Genomic DNA, 16740 nt, shown 5'->3' with positions numbered 1-16740 from the left:
CACATTCTAGAAATTTCTGTGGAGATAAGAGACTTAGCTTGTGCTTGCAGACAGACATTAACACATGCCTGTTTCCAAGAAAGCCCCGCAGAGAACAGGGCACAGTGACGCTGGCAGGTCAAGAGAGGATCACACAGGCTGCCAGGACAGTTTGTGGGCATGTATGTGTGTTGAGTGGAACATTTGCACATTTTCAGAGCAGATTGTGATCTTCATATGCAAAACTACAATTAAGCACTATAATATGTGCATTCATTCAGATGTTGAATTTCAATATCATTTGCTTAAATAAGCTACAGTTGTTTGCTTGAGAGACACACAGTGTCCAAAAGACAGACAGTGAGAAAGTAAAAGAGAATTCAGACCTGGTTTAACATTTGAGTCTGGTGCAGAGGAAGATCTGTGTACTTTCCTAACAGGCTTTGATGGTTTCTTCTCTTTTACCCTCTCTCGCTCTCCAGGCCTCTGCTTTGGCTTTGTGCTCGCTGCTGTGAAAAGACAGAGTTCATCACTGTTCATCGTGGTTATTATTGTTAACTAAAACTATTAAAAACATGCTAACTGAAATAAAGCTGAAACGAAATAAAACATAAATATTAGAAGTAAAACTTTAGAAAGTTGAAGAAGAAGAAAATTAGAAATGGTGCTTTGGCAACTAACTGAAAAAAAGTTGAAGTTGAAGCACTAAAATAATATGAAATTATATGAAATTACTATGAAATACTAAAATACTAACTGGAAATAAATCAAACTAAATCTGACCTAAAAAAAAAAAAATTAAACCTAAATAGTAATATTTAAATATACAAAACTAAGATAAATGACAAAAGCACTTAACAAAATTACTAAAAATTAAAATGAAACAAAGCATAAAAATAAAAGCAAACTCAAAATATTAATAAAAACTATAGTAGTATATAAATCATACAAAAAAAAAATAACAATGCTGTTCATTACATTACACTCACAACCATGCACATATTACCCACTGATCTATAATAGATCAGTGATATTACCACAACTGCCCACATTTACACAACAACTATTCACCAATTTGTCCCCTAAAGTAGCAAACAAAACAATTTAAAAACATTCATGATTTATAGAGTATTCAAATAAAAAATTAAACAACAAAATGATATAATGGACTTTTAATTGGCCATCAAGTGTCCTAAAAACTGTCATTACGTTAATTTCATGTCTCACAGGTATGAGAGCATTAAGATTTAATTAATTCCCATGAATAAGCTCAAACTGCATGTTTCAATCTGTTTAAGTCAATTCAAAACAAGGAACAGACAGAGGGTGGAAAATGTACATCTAAAACTAAATTCCATTTTGTGAAATAAGAATACATATAATGATAAAATAACTAAAAGGGACTTTCAGGAAAAAACAAATGCAACAAATTTGTACCATATGGCCATATTACCATATTATCATTTAATGATAGCAACTCAAATCTATTGCATGCCGACAGGGAATAAGCAGCATTGTTATGCATACTATAATGAGCTTGTTCCATAATGATTTTCTAAGGAACTGTGGAGCAAACTGATGCAATCCTTCCCAATAACCTTGAAGAAAACTCCTAAGAACAGTCAGGGCTGACATGAAAACTTGTAACTATGGCTGTGGCAGTACGCCTGGAAACTCTGAGCCAGTTAGGAGCATTTAAGTCAGCGTCCAAGAGCGGTTTGGATTAAACATGCTTTTTGACCATACTGCAATCCAGTAGAGAAACATGAACTTTGTGAGCTGCATTCAGTGGCTGTTAAAACAGTGATGCTGTCCTAATTCCTGTTCATTACTCATGCTTCATGACTCAGAGGGCTTGCAATGGGGAGTAAAAATCATTTGAGCTCCTTCACATCAAATGGATTAACATTTTAATTCCAAATAAATAAATGCCCCATTCACTAACCTGCTAATAGGCTGAAATAAAGAGGAAGACTCAAATCACAAAACATAATTATAGCACGAGTAATTAAGATGACAACCAGTGAGATGTTTATGATCACGATACTGTAACATTTTTGTGGGTACCTTAATTATACCACTTTGCTTTAGAAGTATTGGTAAGACTTAACAATAAGTTTGCATTTGTTAACTACATTAGTTGTTAAGAACTAACAATGAAAATACTTCTATAGCATTTTTTAATCTCAGTTAATGTTCATTTCAATTTACTAATACATTATCAAAATCAATAGTTGTATCTATTAATATTATTTAATGGTCCTGAGCTACCATGTGCTAGCAATAAACAACTTTAACTAACATTAACAAAAATGTATAATGTAAGAAATGTATTGCTCATTGTTAATTAATAAATTAAATAATGCAAACTACATTATAACTAATGTGATCTTATTGTAAAGGGTTACCAAAGCATTATTCATTGTTATGTTCATGTTAACAAATGAGACAAAATTAAAAATAACAGTCTGGAACACCATGTATACCTGTGAGCTGTTGCGTCAGGTCTTTGTATATTTCCCTGCTTAAGTTCTGGAAGTCGTCCTCTGCCCACACTTTCCCATCAGGTGTGCGAATCTTAGTCTCAATGGGGTTGAAGCCTAGAAAACACAGAAGTGAGCCACTTCTCATTCAACAACCTCATAAAACATTTAACTGATGCTTTTATATTGAGTATCTTAGAAAACAACTATTACTGGGACTGTAGAACTGGAGCAACCTGAGGTTAAGTGCCTCGCTCAAGGGCACAATGGTGATAGGCCTTATCGGGTCTGAACTTACTACTACACAGTTACTAGTCCAACACAAGGGGGTCATCTTTTCTCTCTGGAGTCAGCTTACCTTTATAAATAGGTGCAGGAGGGGCTGGGGCCACTTTTCGGACTTTAGCAGTAGGAACTGTGGTACCGTGTCCTGCTGCCTCAATACCCACAGGTTGCTCCAGGTATCCCAGCAGCTTGTTTCTGTCCTCCGTCTCTTCCAGATGTTCCCTCTGTCTGCGGATTCTCTCTTTCAGCTTCTCCAGCTTTTCATCAGGTTGCCGTCGTCGCAGGTTCTCCAACCGTTGTGAGGATGCGATTGAACCCGGGCTGGACCTCAGGGACGTTTGGGATGTCTCAGCCTGTAAGTGTGTTCTGGGCCTGACTTCTGACCCTGGTGTTGCTTGGTCAGGCTGGTGAATGGCGTTGAGAGCAGACAGATCGTTGAGGTAGCGCACAGATGTGCTGTCTACAGCCGAGGAGCACAGGCTGTCCAGGTCTGCAGTCTGCATGTCTCGGGTGTCACGCTGATAGACCAGCTGGCTTAAAGCAAAGTCAGGCTGAGTAATTGCCACCTCTGTTGGTAACGAATGGGCTTCTGGTTCAGAATGGGTCTGGGACATTGGCAGCGGAGATGCTTCCCTATAAAAGAAAGACATGATTCCGTTTAAACTGAAGATCACGAGACTAGAAGTCATGTATACAACAACTCAAAAACAAAACAAAAAAAGTAGGCCTGTAAAGGGAAGTATCAGCTACATGTGTGCTGAAGTTACTGAAGCCAAAATGATGGTTCCTTGTTCAAATGTCTTGTATGAGAGGATCAAATAGCAAACTTAACCTTCAGACACAAAACCTACACTCATTGACCTCAGCATACTCCATAGTCTGCTCATAACTTTCATTCCTTTATCATTCAGACATGCTGTAACCAAATAATGAAGTTATTACCAAAACAAATATTTTAATCTAATTCCTTGAACTTTTTTTTTTTTTTTTTTAAATGAAAAGTAATTTTTCCCCATTCTAAACTACTTCAATGGACCCTTTTCACATTTACGGGGTTTTTAGAAGCGGAATTCGTCATAGTTGGATAAACTTCTATAGTGGTGGATGGCAGATGACAGCAATATAATTTCTGTATTCCCATTTGCTCCAATAGCAACAGAAAAAATCCATGATAGCATCGAGAGAGTGATCACATTGGTCAGAAGAGAGAAAGAGGTCATATTTGCCATCACTCCCTCAGCTGTTGTATCAGAAACACCATAGCAGCAGCAGCGTTAGTTTGTGTTTTATTACTTTGATAACTGTGTTGTTTATGTTGATAACTGTGGAAACGTGTCATCACAGTCTGTGAAAAGGGTCCATTCCAGCTACAGCCAATGTGTAGCATTTCTGTTTGCTATTACAAACTTCAGCTTTAACACATTAATTAGTTTGCAGCTTTTACCTGAATGAAGCGAGTGGTTCTCTGAACTCCACGCCGCTGGGTTTCCTGGCATTACTGTCCAGAGTGCTGTTCCTCAAGGGACTGCGGGAACTTTTGTCTGGACTGCGCCGACTCCGTGTTCTGGATTTGGATCCACTTTCCTCCGCACGATGACCATCTGTAGTAAATACATAGAAGACACGTAAACAATGGAAGAGGCAAAACTTTGAAGAATGTTATACCATTTTATATATACATACATATATTAAAGAAATATATAAAGGTGTGTGCGTGTATGTGCATATATGAAAGTATTATACATTTTTTCAAAATAATAACTTTATTTATAAATTTGGCTGTAGTCACTTAAATAGTCCTGCATTGTGACAACTGAATTTAAAAAGTACAATATTCTTATTATCAAATATGAGGTTTATACAAAAATAATGTATTACTGTACAACAATTAAAAACATTAAAGTCAACATTAAGATTAGTATCAATTCTTTTGATGAATCACCTAAAACTCATAAAGCTGTTAGTAAATTAACATACTGTATGAATCACTGAATTCCAAGCCTTTAGTTTTAGTCATATATGACTTGAAATAAATCAAAAACAGTGTGTGTACTAAATGTTCATGTATCTTCATTAACAGAATAAGCAAAGCTAATTTAAATAATAAATGGCTTTCAAAAATGTACCATTAAAAAATTTACCTGCAAATTAAATAAACTAAATAATGACCACATATAAATTATGAAAATACAAACAAACAAACAAAAATGTACCATTCCACAAAACATACATACTGATCTAGTACAATAATATATATTAGGTGACATTAAAAGCGCGGATGTATAATATTCTCTAGTGAATTTCCTCTATATGTGCTCCAGAGGATGTGACTGTCTTACCTCTGCGGCTTACTTTCCGACCGCCACTAACAGATGCTTTCTTTGTGTCTAGCACTGAGTCCAGAAGCACTCCAGTGCCTGGTGCAGCCTCCAGACGATTCTCAATGTGTCGTAACTGAGACAAGACCACAATTAGCCATTGAGTCAACAGATCTTGTGGGGATAATGCTACAGATAGTAAATCATCTAACAAAATATCGCGCTATTCAATTATATCGTCTACTCGAGCCCCACCCCACGGAGACAACACTGCCGACAAACAATGTAAACACACATCACGTTGAGTTTGGCTGCACTTTATCTAATTGATAGCTTGCGATTCAGTTAGTTTAATTTGATTATTGAAACGTTAAAAGTTTTACGTTTTACTTTGAGCTTAAACTTACATAAAACAGTAGCGTTGCTGTTATGTTAGTGTTGCAAATAATTTACACATTGCTCTTATCAAATTTGTGCTTGAAATTAATTTTGTTTCATGAGGAGCACTGTTTTCTATTCCTAAGCCTACTAACTACTAGTCTATAGAAAACATTTAATTCATGCTATTGCATGTGAATAAATATGTGTATGGTAATTATGGGGCTATGTGAAATATAGCTGTCATTTTTCCCTGAGATTATCGATGATCATCTGGTAACTGACTGTTAGAATCGACATCGCGATAATAATGAGATATTGTCAATATACGATAATTTCATCATATCACCCAGCCCAGCCCTACAGAGTATCTTACTTTTTCACTTATTTATGAACAGCTACTTATAATTGCACTTACTGAATTACAAATAACAAAGTCTATGTAACAAGGTATCTGTTTTGGCATCATAAGTAGGTCAGAACCTGAAACACGGGTTAAGAAATACTCACGGCAGCTTTGGTCTGATTTAGACTGTTCCAGGCTTGAGATATCTCTGTTGAGAGAAAAACATTAACATAAGAAATCACGCAAATACGCTCACATTGATGTTTAAAGTATAGAATTACATAGTTGGACGAACCTCTCCTGTTGTCTTGCCCAGCAAGGGCAGGCTGGGAAGAGACCGAGGCTGACGGCCCCGCCTCACTTCGCAAGCGACTCCACATCGCTATGCCAACCTGAGAGGAAAGGGGGGGGGGGGGAACAGGCAAACAATGTGAGAGAAGCAATTGTCTTGTCAACATCTGCTGTCAAATATTGTTTTCTTTGGCAATGGCTTATTGCTAAGAATATCACTAAAACACATGACTTCATTGACAGTACTCTTTGTGCTAAATTCTATTTGGCCAAACCACAAGTTTAACTGATTGTTACTAAGATAGATTGATCAAAGCATATCAGTATTAGGTTTTAATGTCTCACCCAAACGTCTCAGTTTTTTCATCAAAGCGAGGGTTGAAGTAATGGTGTACAATTTGTTAGATTGCCTGAAGGCCAGACATATGATGGTCTCAGAGCTTTTCAAGTCATCTGAATCACCCGGTCTTCCTCCAAGCACTACCCTTATAACACAGTGTCCCTGTCCTCGAACGTCCCCAGAGCAAACAGATTCAATGGTCTATTCTAGAGTAAAAAAAAAACAAAAAAACAAGTGTTTTGTGCAGACTGTCTGAAGCACTGCAACAACTCGCACTAAGTATTCCAAAGGGACACTGAAATCACACCCTCTGCGCAGAACCTTGAATTATATAGTATTAATAAAGCATGCATAAGACATATCTCAGAGGCCTACATGTATATTTCATTGAGTGAATTTCAGACCTATGCTGGAAAACAGAGGTGAAGAGGCATTTAAACACGCTCTACCACTTCTCTAACAGCACTGAATGAGGTAACGGAGATACCAAATGTGTCTGGAATGAGGAAAACAACAACACTTTAAAGTCAGCATGAAATTCTAAAAGCACATAACAGACTTTATTGTGAACGAATCATCTGCATACACTTAATTTTTTTGACCTCGTATTGTTTAATTAAAATTTCATAACAGGACCTTCCAGTGAAAAACACACTTCTCTCTGGTGAAGTGTGCAGGACTTCTCCAATCATTTAGTCCACTTAAACCCCAACCCTGCAGGTTTGTGTTCATCATACGGCTCCACTTTATAATGCACATCTCAACATCCAATCAACACATATACCAAGTCCTTGCCTTACATTTTTGTTTTTTAATTATGCTACACTGGGGTGTGCATATAAAATACGGAAGAAAAGATCTGTCACTGCTACCCTTTATTTAAACCAGTTTTAAAGCTTGTACACATTTCATGCTCTTTGTTTGCATGTTTGTTAAAGTCGCAATGAAACAGAGGCAGCAATAAGTCTTTTCTTTCGCATTGTTATGAACAATGAAACAGTTAAACAGACCATCGAGAGAGAATTTTTTTTTTTAAACAGGGACTTGATTCTATCCATGTTAAAACAACATGCTTTGGACTGGAGATACTGACAGAAACGACAATATGATCTGATTCCTTTTGAACTAATCAACACTTGTTAAAACGAACAAAATAAGCACTGCAAAAGAATCAAAGCTTTATTCGCCTCAAAGTACAAAATAGGCAAAGTAACTGCCAAGAAAAGCATAAAATATCCTTTGATTTACCCATAAAAGACCCACCATTCTCATCCATATCCTCTCTATTCAGCTACTCATAAATATAATACACTTCAATATCACTTTCTAAAAATGTGTAACAAAAACAAACACCAGACAAAGAATATCCTCTTCCTGATTCAATTTCATATCACATTTTGGGAATTGAAACTTCATCTAACCTTGTATGCACAGCACTCGACAGTTATGAGACTATAGTTTCATTTAAAAACTGCTCACATGTAAACAAACGATGAATAATACTAATTAACAAGACTAAAGAGAAGGATGCATTACATGCATAACACATAATGGACCAGGACTCACTTTCCAGCAGCTTTATTCAGAGAGACATAAGTCCACCTTGTCTTCTGGACAGCTGGACACATCGGACAGCTGGCGATTCTGTCACCTCTACCTGCACCCAGACCGAGTAACGTTACAAAAAAGGTGATCTGACAGTGAAAGCTCAAAGTCTTGAGTTATTAAACTAGCAGTTCATAAATCATTATACAAATCTAACTCACAGCACTCTTATATTCACACTTATTATGTTCACAGCGTTAGATAGATGCTGGAATCAACACAGCTAATTACTGAAATTGATTAGCCTCTCAACAACTATTCATGGGCATTACTCTGAATTAAAGGGAAAGGGAAACAACATCATGACAGATCAGCAGCATCAGCTGAGAGATCAGCTGACATCGCATTCAAAACCAGGATAAAATATCAAGCGAACGCTTCTAAGGGACTCACAGAGTGTCCGATCGCATAATACATATACTCGACATTGTTAGAGCTTAGCTAAAAAAAACACATAAAACATAACTTAAGTGGACAAAAAGGATATAAGAAAATAAGAACATAGCCTACATTACAGTTGAAGAGACATAAGCATTATATAGACCTTTATATTTATACAGAATCAGACCTTCATTACGCTAGCAAACAAACAAAAAATATGAGACAAGAAAACATTCATATGAAATAAGTATATAAAGAAATACAGATGACGTAAGTTATAAGTGTCAATCACACAAATACAACTTCACGCGAACTACCTTACTGAGGAGAAATCCAACAGCGAACTAAATCAACCAAACAACCGACTCGACGTCTAACTTGAAACAATAATGATGTACCTCAGAGAGTTTCACAATATTACAACGAAACTGTAGGTCTATGATTTTAAATTCTCTGACGAAAGTTATCGCTAACAGATGCTGCTAACCGGCTAAACCATTAAAGCTCGCTAACAAACTTTTTTGCGTTTGTCTGGGATCAGGTTGTCTTTCGTTAAGCGTCCAGGTCAGAATGTGATTGGTTAATACTTACCTAAAAGTTTATTGTATCTGCTACCCGCCTTTCGGTGTATGTTTCCCGGCTTTAATGATAAGTTAGGACGGCCGTTGGCTAGATTTGACGGTCCGCCATTATCCAAACAACTGTTTCAGGAAGTTCACGTCTGAGAGAAACTCGCGATACTTCCGTAAAGAACGTGTGTTTATTTCGTGGCCGTGTTTGACATCTAGTGTTTAACTAATGGAATTGCAACAAAAATGTGTTTTTTTTACTTTGATCCTTGAGATATGGCACAGATATGGCATTACTTCACCAGTTATGGGTTCAGCAAGGTCAACACTGGCTCTGACGTGTTTTTATTATCATCATTATCATTGTCATTATAATTATTATTATTGCGGTTTCAAAGATATGTCAACAGTCACATAAATATTAAAAAAATCGTTTTCATAAGAAAAATAATAGTAATAAATGATGATAATAATAATATAACATATTTTTATTGTTGAGGTTATTATAAGAAATAATAAAAAGTAAATAAAAAATATGTATTATTATAATTATTATATTATGAATTATAATACTTTTTTATACATTTGTAACATTTGTTGATGTTACTAAAAAAAGTTAATACAAATATGAATAATAATAATAATAATTGTATTGTTGTTGTTATTAGGCATATTATTATTGATAGTGTAATATGGGATGTATAGCCTACACTAGTTACAACAGGAACTGCTGTCACTCCACTTGTCAGTATTTGTCATGTCAGTGAGGAGCACAGTTGTGATCTTGCCTGCATGGAGCAAAGAGCAGGATTTTCGAGAGAATGAGCATCTTTTTTTCTTTAGCTTCAGGATTGCCTAGAGCATGGTGAAGTGGATCCTTGAAATCAAAGGATAGACAAGAAGCCTAACCACAACAATTGGTTTTTCATTTCTTTCTCCAATAAAACCCATTAAATAAACCATGTAACACACCACTCATCCAAAACATAATGATGACCAGACAGAAACATTTTATATGTTCAGCTTCTGCCTCAAACAATGCAAGAAAGAATGAAAAACTACGGAAAAAGCCATTTTTAGCATATATTTCACCCAAGGTGGGTCACACATCAACCATAGGCAAGCCCTTATAATTAAACACTTAATAGAGGAGAGGTAAATATCAAGTGTTGAGCAACAGAAAACATATTAAATAAAAACTATTTAAATTACAGATATAACCTACATCTTTTGCACTCGTTTGAGACGTTGAATTTACATAAAAACAGAAATGTAGAACAGATATATCGACAAAATCAAGAACAAAATGGAAAATATTGTTCAATATATATTAATAAAGCTCATCAAATGAATTTCCATATGAAGAACCTGAGCAACAACTCAACACAGATTGATAGTTTACAGTAACATAGCAATTGGTTTGAAATTTCTTTCTCTAATAAAACCATTAAACAAGCCATGCACTAAGTGTAATAATGCATGCATGGGATTTCACTTACCCAAAAAACTAATATTTCCAGATTAGACAGTCCTCTTAATAATAGCATGTAAACCGAGCTGCTGACCATTGTATCACTGTGTTAAAAACCATAATGTGAAATATTTTAATAATTGATGTTTTCTAATTACCGAGACAGTTACTCTCGCCCCCCTCTGGTGATCTAACCTGTCGTACTCTGTTTGAAACTGGGTATTTGTGTTCAGCACCCGCAATCTCTCCAGTACATTAACCATTTTAGTGCTGTATCAGAGAATGCGCGCGAGAGAAAGACAGATGTACTTACTGGCTTAACAGAAACATATTTTCAGAATACGGGCACGGCAGAAATGGAAAAACGCCACTCAGTCGCAGGTGAATGTGAGGAACAGTGAAGGAAACTCTGCGTTACGCTATTGCGGTGATGGAGCCCAGACTCAGAGCACTTGTAGCTGCGCTCCGTTTATCTGATGCTGGTAAGCTTATGTTTTTATTATCGCTCATTATCATTATACATAGCCTAGGTATTAGCTTGATGTGTTTAACACTGCCACCCACTCGAGATTTATAATTGCAGTTCTTACAGATGTTTTGCTGGACGTGTAGGCTAATTTACATTAGATTGTCGTTAACTTCTTGTAAGTGTTTTGATAAAATTATTTTTGATTCATTTATTTATTTGTTTGTCATTTTTGTTCATTTTAGTGAATCTACGGGATGTGCCTTGTTGAATCATTAATCAAATCAAGATGTCAAGAAAATGATATTCTTGTTTGCAGAGACGCGTCAGTCGTAGCCTAGGCTATTTAATGAACCTGCGTAGTTCCGATTCCAATTCCTCTTTAACAAATCTTTTAGCTGTCCAGGCTACTTTTGAGTAGGCTATAAAATATTTTAAAAAGAAGAAAAATTCTTATTGCATTACTGCTCTTGAAGCCTTTGATGAGTTTAACTGATCATTTGTGAGTTACAGGTTTAAACAGAAAAGATAACACATTAGATGCTTTTATTTAGTAAATACAGAAAGTTTTACTTTTTAAATGACTTTTCACTGACTTTTTAAAGGCGGCATATTGGCCCTATAGCTATATAGCCTATTGAATTAACAACATTAAACAGACAAAAATGTGTTATAACATTAGTTAAATCATAGCCTATTTGTTTTTATGAAACGATAGCCTACAAAAAATCGCGTAGGCATACCTATATTTAACTACACACAACCAACCAGTAAGTAAACACCGCACTGATTTAAATGTCCATTTAAATGCTACAACATACCACTGTTAATAATAACTCGATTCGAATCGGACATTACGAAAGCAATTGCTTATGGTTCAGTAAGAAATAGATCATAAAGAACCGGCTCGAGTCAAAGGTCATTTATTCGTAATTGAATGGGATTCGCGCGATTCGAGTCACCAAAAAGAACCGCTCACTAGAGTAATTTGTTCGAGAGTCGGACTGGTAGCGTTGTATGTTTTTGATTCACTAAAAAGAACCGACTCTGATGAGTCATTCGTTCTAATCAGACTACCCAAGTCGCGTTTTATATTTCACGCGCAGCGCAGAAGAGTAGGAATGTTGTAGTTCAGGCAACGCTTACTCAACCCGAACGTTGAAAATGCAGTTTACAAAAGTAGGAAGAAATCAAATCATGTTAGAATGAATATTAACGAGACAGAATGCATTTGTAGTTGCCGATATCCGGTTCGACGGTTAAATAAAAATGGCGTCTGATAGAGCAGTTGAGTAAATTATTTCGTATGTGGATACAATATTAACTGAATGTTATTTTTTTTTATTTTTTTTTATCGTTCCATGTCACCATTTGCTTTACTGTTGGCTCGCTACCCCTCCCCAACCCCCAGTAGCCTACTCAGTACCCTAGTACCCTACCTGACTAATGGATTAATGTGACTTCCGCTAAAGTGTTGCTCCATGTTTACAGCGTTTTGCGCATTAAATGCCGCTAAAAATGAACATTCTGCCGGGAAACGCTTTGTATTCAGTAAATACCAGTAATGCATCATATCAAGGATTGACAAGAATCATTGATTGAGGCCATATAACTTTATCGCTCCACGTTGTATAATTACTTTTAGTTACACACAATATTGAATAAAGATAAGTAGTTGCTTTAGTAAGAAACTATTCATTATACAAAAAGAAAAATTGTAAGTGAATATTTGTAAACCAAATAAATGGACATTAAAAGAATAAAAGCCGCACCTGTCACTGACCATGGTTCAGTCTATGTTCATTTCTAGATAGCATGAGCAAGGGCCTCTCAGTGCACATTGATTCTTGGTTAGGGGACGAGGTGTTAGTCAATACAGGTTCTCTGTTGCAAAGTAGATAACAGACATCCCCGTTTTTAGAGTCTGCACCCCAGGTGGTGCTGTCAATGTCTGTGTGCATTATGTAGTGCTGTTTGGAAAACTACAGAACTGCCACATCACTCATTAATTGTACTGACAAATGGCTTTCCCCATTCAGTTATCACTGCATTATTTATTACTTAAACAGTTACTGGAAAAATGATGCAATCCTCATTGCAATGCATCTTAATAGCAATTCAATTCACTTTTGTTTTTTACTTTTGAGTCTTTACAGCCCAGCAAAAAAGTGTCCTTGGTACAAATTTCACGATTTAATTTGATCTGATCTCAATTCATAAGCTTTCAATTTTATTTCAGTTGCTAATTGAATTCAGTTTGCAATTTGGAATACAATAAATGCGATAAAAAAAATAATTTTCACCCAATGCTGCAAATTAGAGACCCTGTGGTTTAAAAATGAAGTTAATGACCAACTGATTTGTCTCATCACTCGTGATTGCACTCAGCTGTTCCCTATCAGATTGTTAGTTTCTGTGTATATATACCCTGTCTGGTCAGTGTTTGTCACGGAGTCGTTGGTTAATGTCACTTACACTTCTGAAGTCTATTTTCTCGCCTGTTCTTGTTTTGTTTCTTGTTTATTTGTTTATTGGATTGCTAACATGGAATTTTAACCCTGCATGGATGACTACGAATTGGATTGGCCAATTTGCCCTGATAATAAATATGCTGCATTTGGATCTACCTCTTTTTCCGTGTGTTCCCGTGACAGGAATTGTATAGAATATTATAATAAAATGGGCCCATATACTTTAATGCTGTGAAAAAATATTATAATACAATATAATAAAGTTTTCTGCCAGTATCCAAACATAATATAATGCAGTCAGAACACCTTTGTGAAAGGAACACCTTTGATTATCTTTGTGTACTTCACAACAGTGTTTTTTATGTTCTTTGGCAAAATGTGAAATCAATTTAAACTGCACAATAATTGCGGTTATCTTAAATAATTGTGATTAAATCGAAAAACCACAACCAGATGATTAATCAGTAATCGTGACAGGCCTAACACTAAATAAAACCGTTAGGCTATCTACTAAGACAGCTCAGGGTGCCAGCAGTTTCAGCATCAGAGTGATTCTATGTCTGGGTATGTCTCTTTTCCACTTTGATTTCCATGAAAGCTGCCTGTGAAGTCACCAGATGTCAATGTGCCTGGAACTTGTCGTTCTGATGTGCGGAGTTAAAGCGGCTTGCACCAGACATGCAAAGGGCTTCAGAATGTTTATTGAAGTCCATGCCATTTATCCAATTTTCTGTGCACATGTGTATACACCACAGTTGCGCTTTGATCCAGATTCCCAAGTGCACAGAGTATGAAGCAATGTGAATTGCTCTCTTAGACACGTGTATGTGGCGGATTCTTTGTTTGTTGTCATGGAGACGAGGGTTGAAATTCAAGTTCATTGTTGTGTTCCACTTAAGTTTTAATTAAGGATTTTTAGCTTTCATGGATCGAGCATCATTTGATCCCTAGAATTGGACTTTTGTCTGTTCTTCATGTGACTGTGAAGGCATGACCTTGTTGACAACAACTTTCGTGTGACCTCAGAAATGTTGTTAAGACACGTTGATATAATTAATTAATATCCCACAGGGGCATCTGTTGTTTATGAAGACGAAAATCAGGCAAAAAACCTAATTAAAATGAGATGTGTTTCAAAGGTATTTTGCTGTTGGTGCTCTAGAGAAGATATTTATATGTGACAAAAGATGAGCAGGAATATATATGACTTAGAGGACAAAATTAAGCTGTAAGTGAACACTGTACAGTGCCCATCACTCAGACCACAGTACAACATTTGCAGAGAGTTCAGAAGCAGCTCTCTTTTCACATTCACAAGGCTTTATTGTGAGGTGGTGACTGCACTAGAAATTTCTGAGTAAAAAATGACTAGCAGAGAGGATTAAAGGTGCACTAATGCATGAGAGAGGCTGTAATTCAGAGTCTGGCAAGTCATTGATTAAAGCATATTTTCAGCATAATTAGCCCCTGATTAGTTTTGAGCTCGTTCTCTCCGTCTGTTCTGTTGTGAAAGTCTCAGCTCTGTCCACTGGGGAAGTTACATACGTCTTGAGCTGTTTAATTCGAATGCACCTCAGGTCTTCAGCACCAGCGTACAAGAACTTAGCGTGACGTATATGGAGTCTCATTTTCGAAATGGGAGAAGCCGTCACGGTGACACAGGCCATTTAGGTGACTTGTCAGGGCTCTCCGGAATTCAAACATGCCTTGTAAACGAGTTGTTTTTCCATGTTTCTAAATGACTATCCTATACTGGCTTTATTACACCCCAGTAATAGAGTCCCTTATCAATTCACTGGATGTGATACCTCTTGCCACCTTGAGCGTGGCGATCCTTTGATAGCGACTCTCAGAGATAAATAAGATAAATTGACTTGTTATGTGCACGATAGACCTATTTTTGAGTTAGACAATAGCATTAGCAACCACATGTTTATTTATCAGGGGCTGTTCACATAGGATGTGTTCTTATGTCCAAAAAGCCTCTGCAAGAGTCTCGAGGTGCATTTTTACAAGTTGTACAATTTTTAACGTAACCCGCAACTCGTGGCAAAAGATGTGGAGAAAACAAGCAGATGCATTGCAACGATCAAAGACATCTAGTGCAGGAGTCGGCAACCTATGGGATAATCACTGGCACCTGACAATAGCAAAAGAGGTGTATGTATTTAAATAAAGTTCCTCGAACTTGCATATGGATGTACATTTTGAGGTAATCATTCCTCATAGTCACACAGCTAGTTAGAAGCTACAAACCTGTGCTAGTCAACAGAAGCACACAGCTCTGAAAAACCATTCATGTGACTGGAGGATCTAGTGGATGCATATTAATACCAGGGGTTTCCAAACTTTTTTGACTGCTCAGCTCCTTAGATGTAAAATATTTACTTGAAGTACCCCCTGATATTATAAGTTAATACTTCAATAATGTAACAACACATTTGCATATTCACGGTTTTCTGATGTTGGTTAATGGTCAAATGACATGCAGGTAATAATTTTCAGTAAATGTTTTTATTTGGTTGTTTTTATTTTAAAATTAATATGGTAGGTTTGCGCAACTTTGCAAAACATTATATTGCAATTATTTAGTCATATATGAAGATATTAACAGTGATATGACATTTCATCTCATATGAAAATGTTGCATATTGCTGCTGTTGACATCAACTAAGACTTCTTTCAGGGTCTTTATTATTACAATGTATTTATTTTTAACTAATTATAAAAATGAAGACATAAATATAATACTGTTGTAAATTACTATTGCTCTGTAAAACAAAAAAAAAAATTGATTGACGCGTTGGAGATTAATATTTTGTAAATAAAGTGGTAAATTATGTTTTTTTTTAGCAAACAAAGCACTCGCGGAGTCACAAAAACTGGAGTCACAAGGATTACTTTTATGATGTCTTTACTACCTTTCTAGGCCTTGAAAGTGGTAGTTGCTAGACTGTCAATGGAGGGACATAAAGCTCTCAGATTTCATTAAAAATATCTTAATTTGTGTTCCGAAGATGAACGAAAGTCTTACGGGTTTGGAATGACATGAGGGTGAGTAATTAATGACAGAATTTTCATTTCTGGGTGAACTAGCCCTTTAATATTCTTATATCTTATATTCTTCATTTTGAAATGCTCAAAGCCTTGAACTTTTATTTTTGGGGGAATACTGGTGAAGTTCTGTAAACTTCTGCCCACAGAAATGTTGGAAATTATGCAAAAAAATAAAGTGAACCAAGTGCACATTGCATTCCAAAAATGCACATTAAACTCACAGCACATACAGAGATGGAGTTCGTGAGAAGCAGCATTTACTGTGAACCGGAACCATTTGCGTCTGGCTTGTTCATACTA

General features: G+C 36.2%; 1 protein-coding gene across 9 annotated transcripts in view; it reads right to left on the bottom strand.

The window, feature by feature from the left end:
* The window catches only part of cep350 (centrosomal protein 350), a 39637-nt gene extending 30508 nt beyond the window's left edge, over positions 1-9129 (bottom strand). For 6 of the 9 annotated variants that reach the window (XM_084389202.1, XM_084389208.1, XM_084389204.1 and 3 more), the window contains exons 1-10: positions 8998-9129; positions 7987-8077; positions 6426-6626; positions 6085-6181; positions 5954-5997; positions 5087-5201; positions 4192-4348; positions 2821-3380; positions 2466-2579; positions 366-488 (exon numbers count right to left, since the gene is read on the bottom strand). In XM_084389202.1, the coding sequence (XP_084245328.1) occupies positions 366-488; positions 2466-2579; positions 2821-3380; positions 4192-4348; positions 5087-5201; positions 5954-5997; positions 6085-6169 (1198 nt within the window). In that variant the 5' untranslated portion in view covers positions 6170-6181; positions 6426-6626; positions 7987-8077; positions 8998-9129. The remainder of the gene's footprint in view (positions 1-365; positions 489-2465; positions 2580-2820; positions 3381-4191; positions 4349-5086; positions 5202-5953; positions 5998-6084; positions 6182-6425; positions 6627-7986; positions 8078-8997) is intronic. The other 3 variants (XM_084389205.1, XM_084389207.1, XM_084389203.1) reach the window with 3 other exon arrangements.
* Positions 9130-16740: the final 7611 nt, after the last annotated feature.

The sequence above is a fragment of the Rutilus rutilus genome, assembly GCF_951802725.1.
Source record: "Rutilus rutilus genome assembly, chromosome: 19".
Classification (NCBI taxonomy): Eukaryota; Metazoa; Chordata; class Actinopteri; order Cypriniformes; family Leuciscidae; genus Rutilus; species Rutilus rutilus.
The sequence above is the reverse complement of the archived record's forward strand: the minus strand, read 5'-3'. Positions and strand labels throughout refer to the sequence as shown.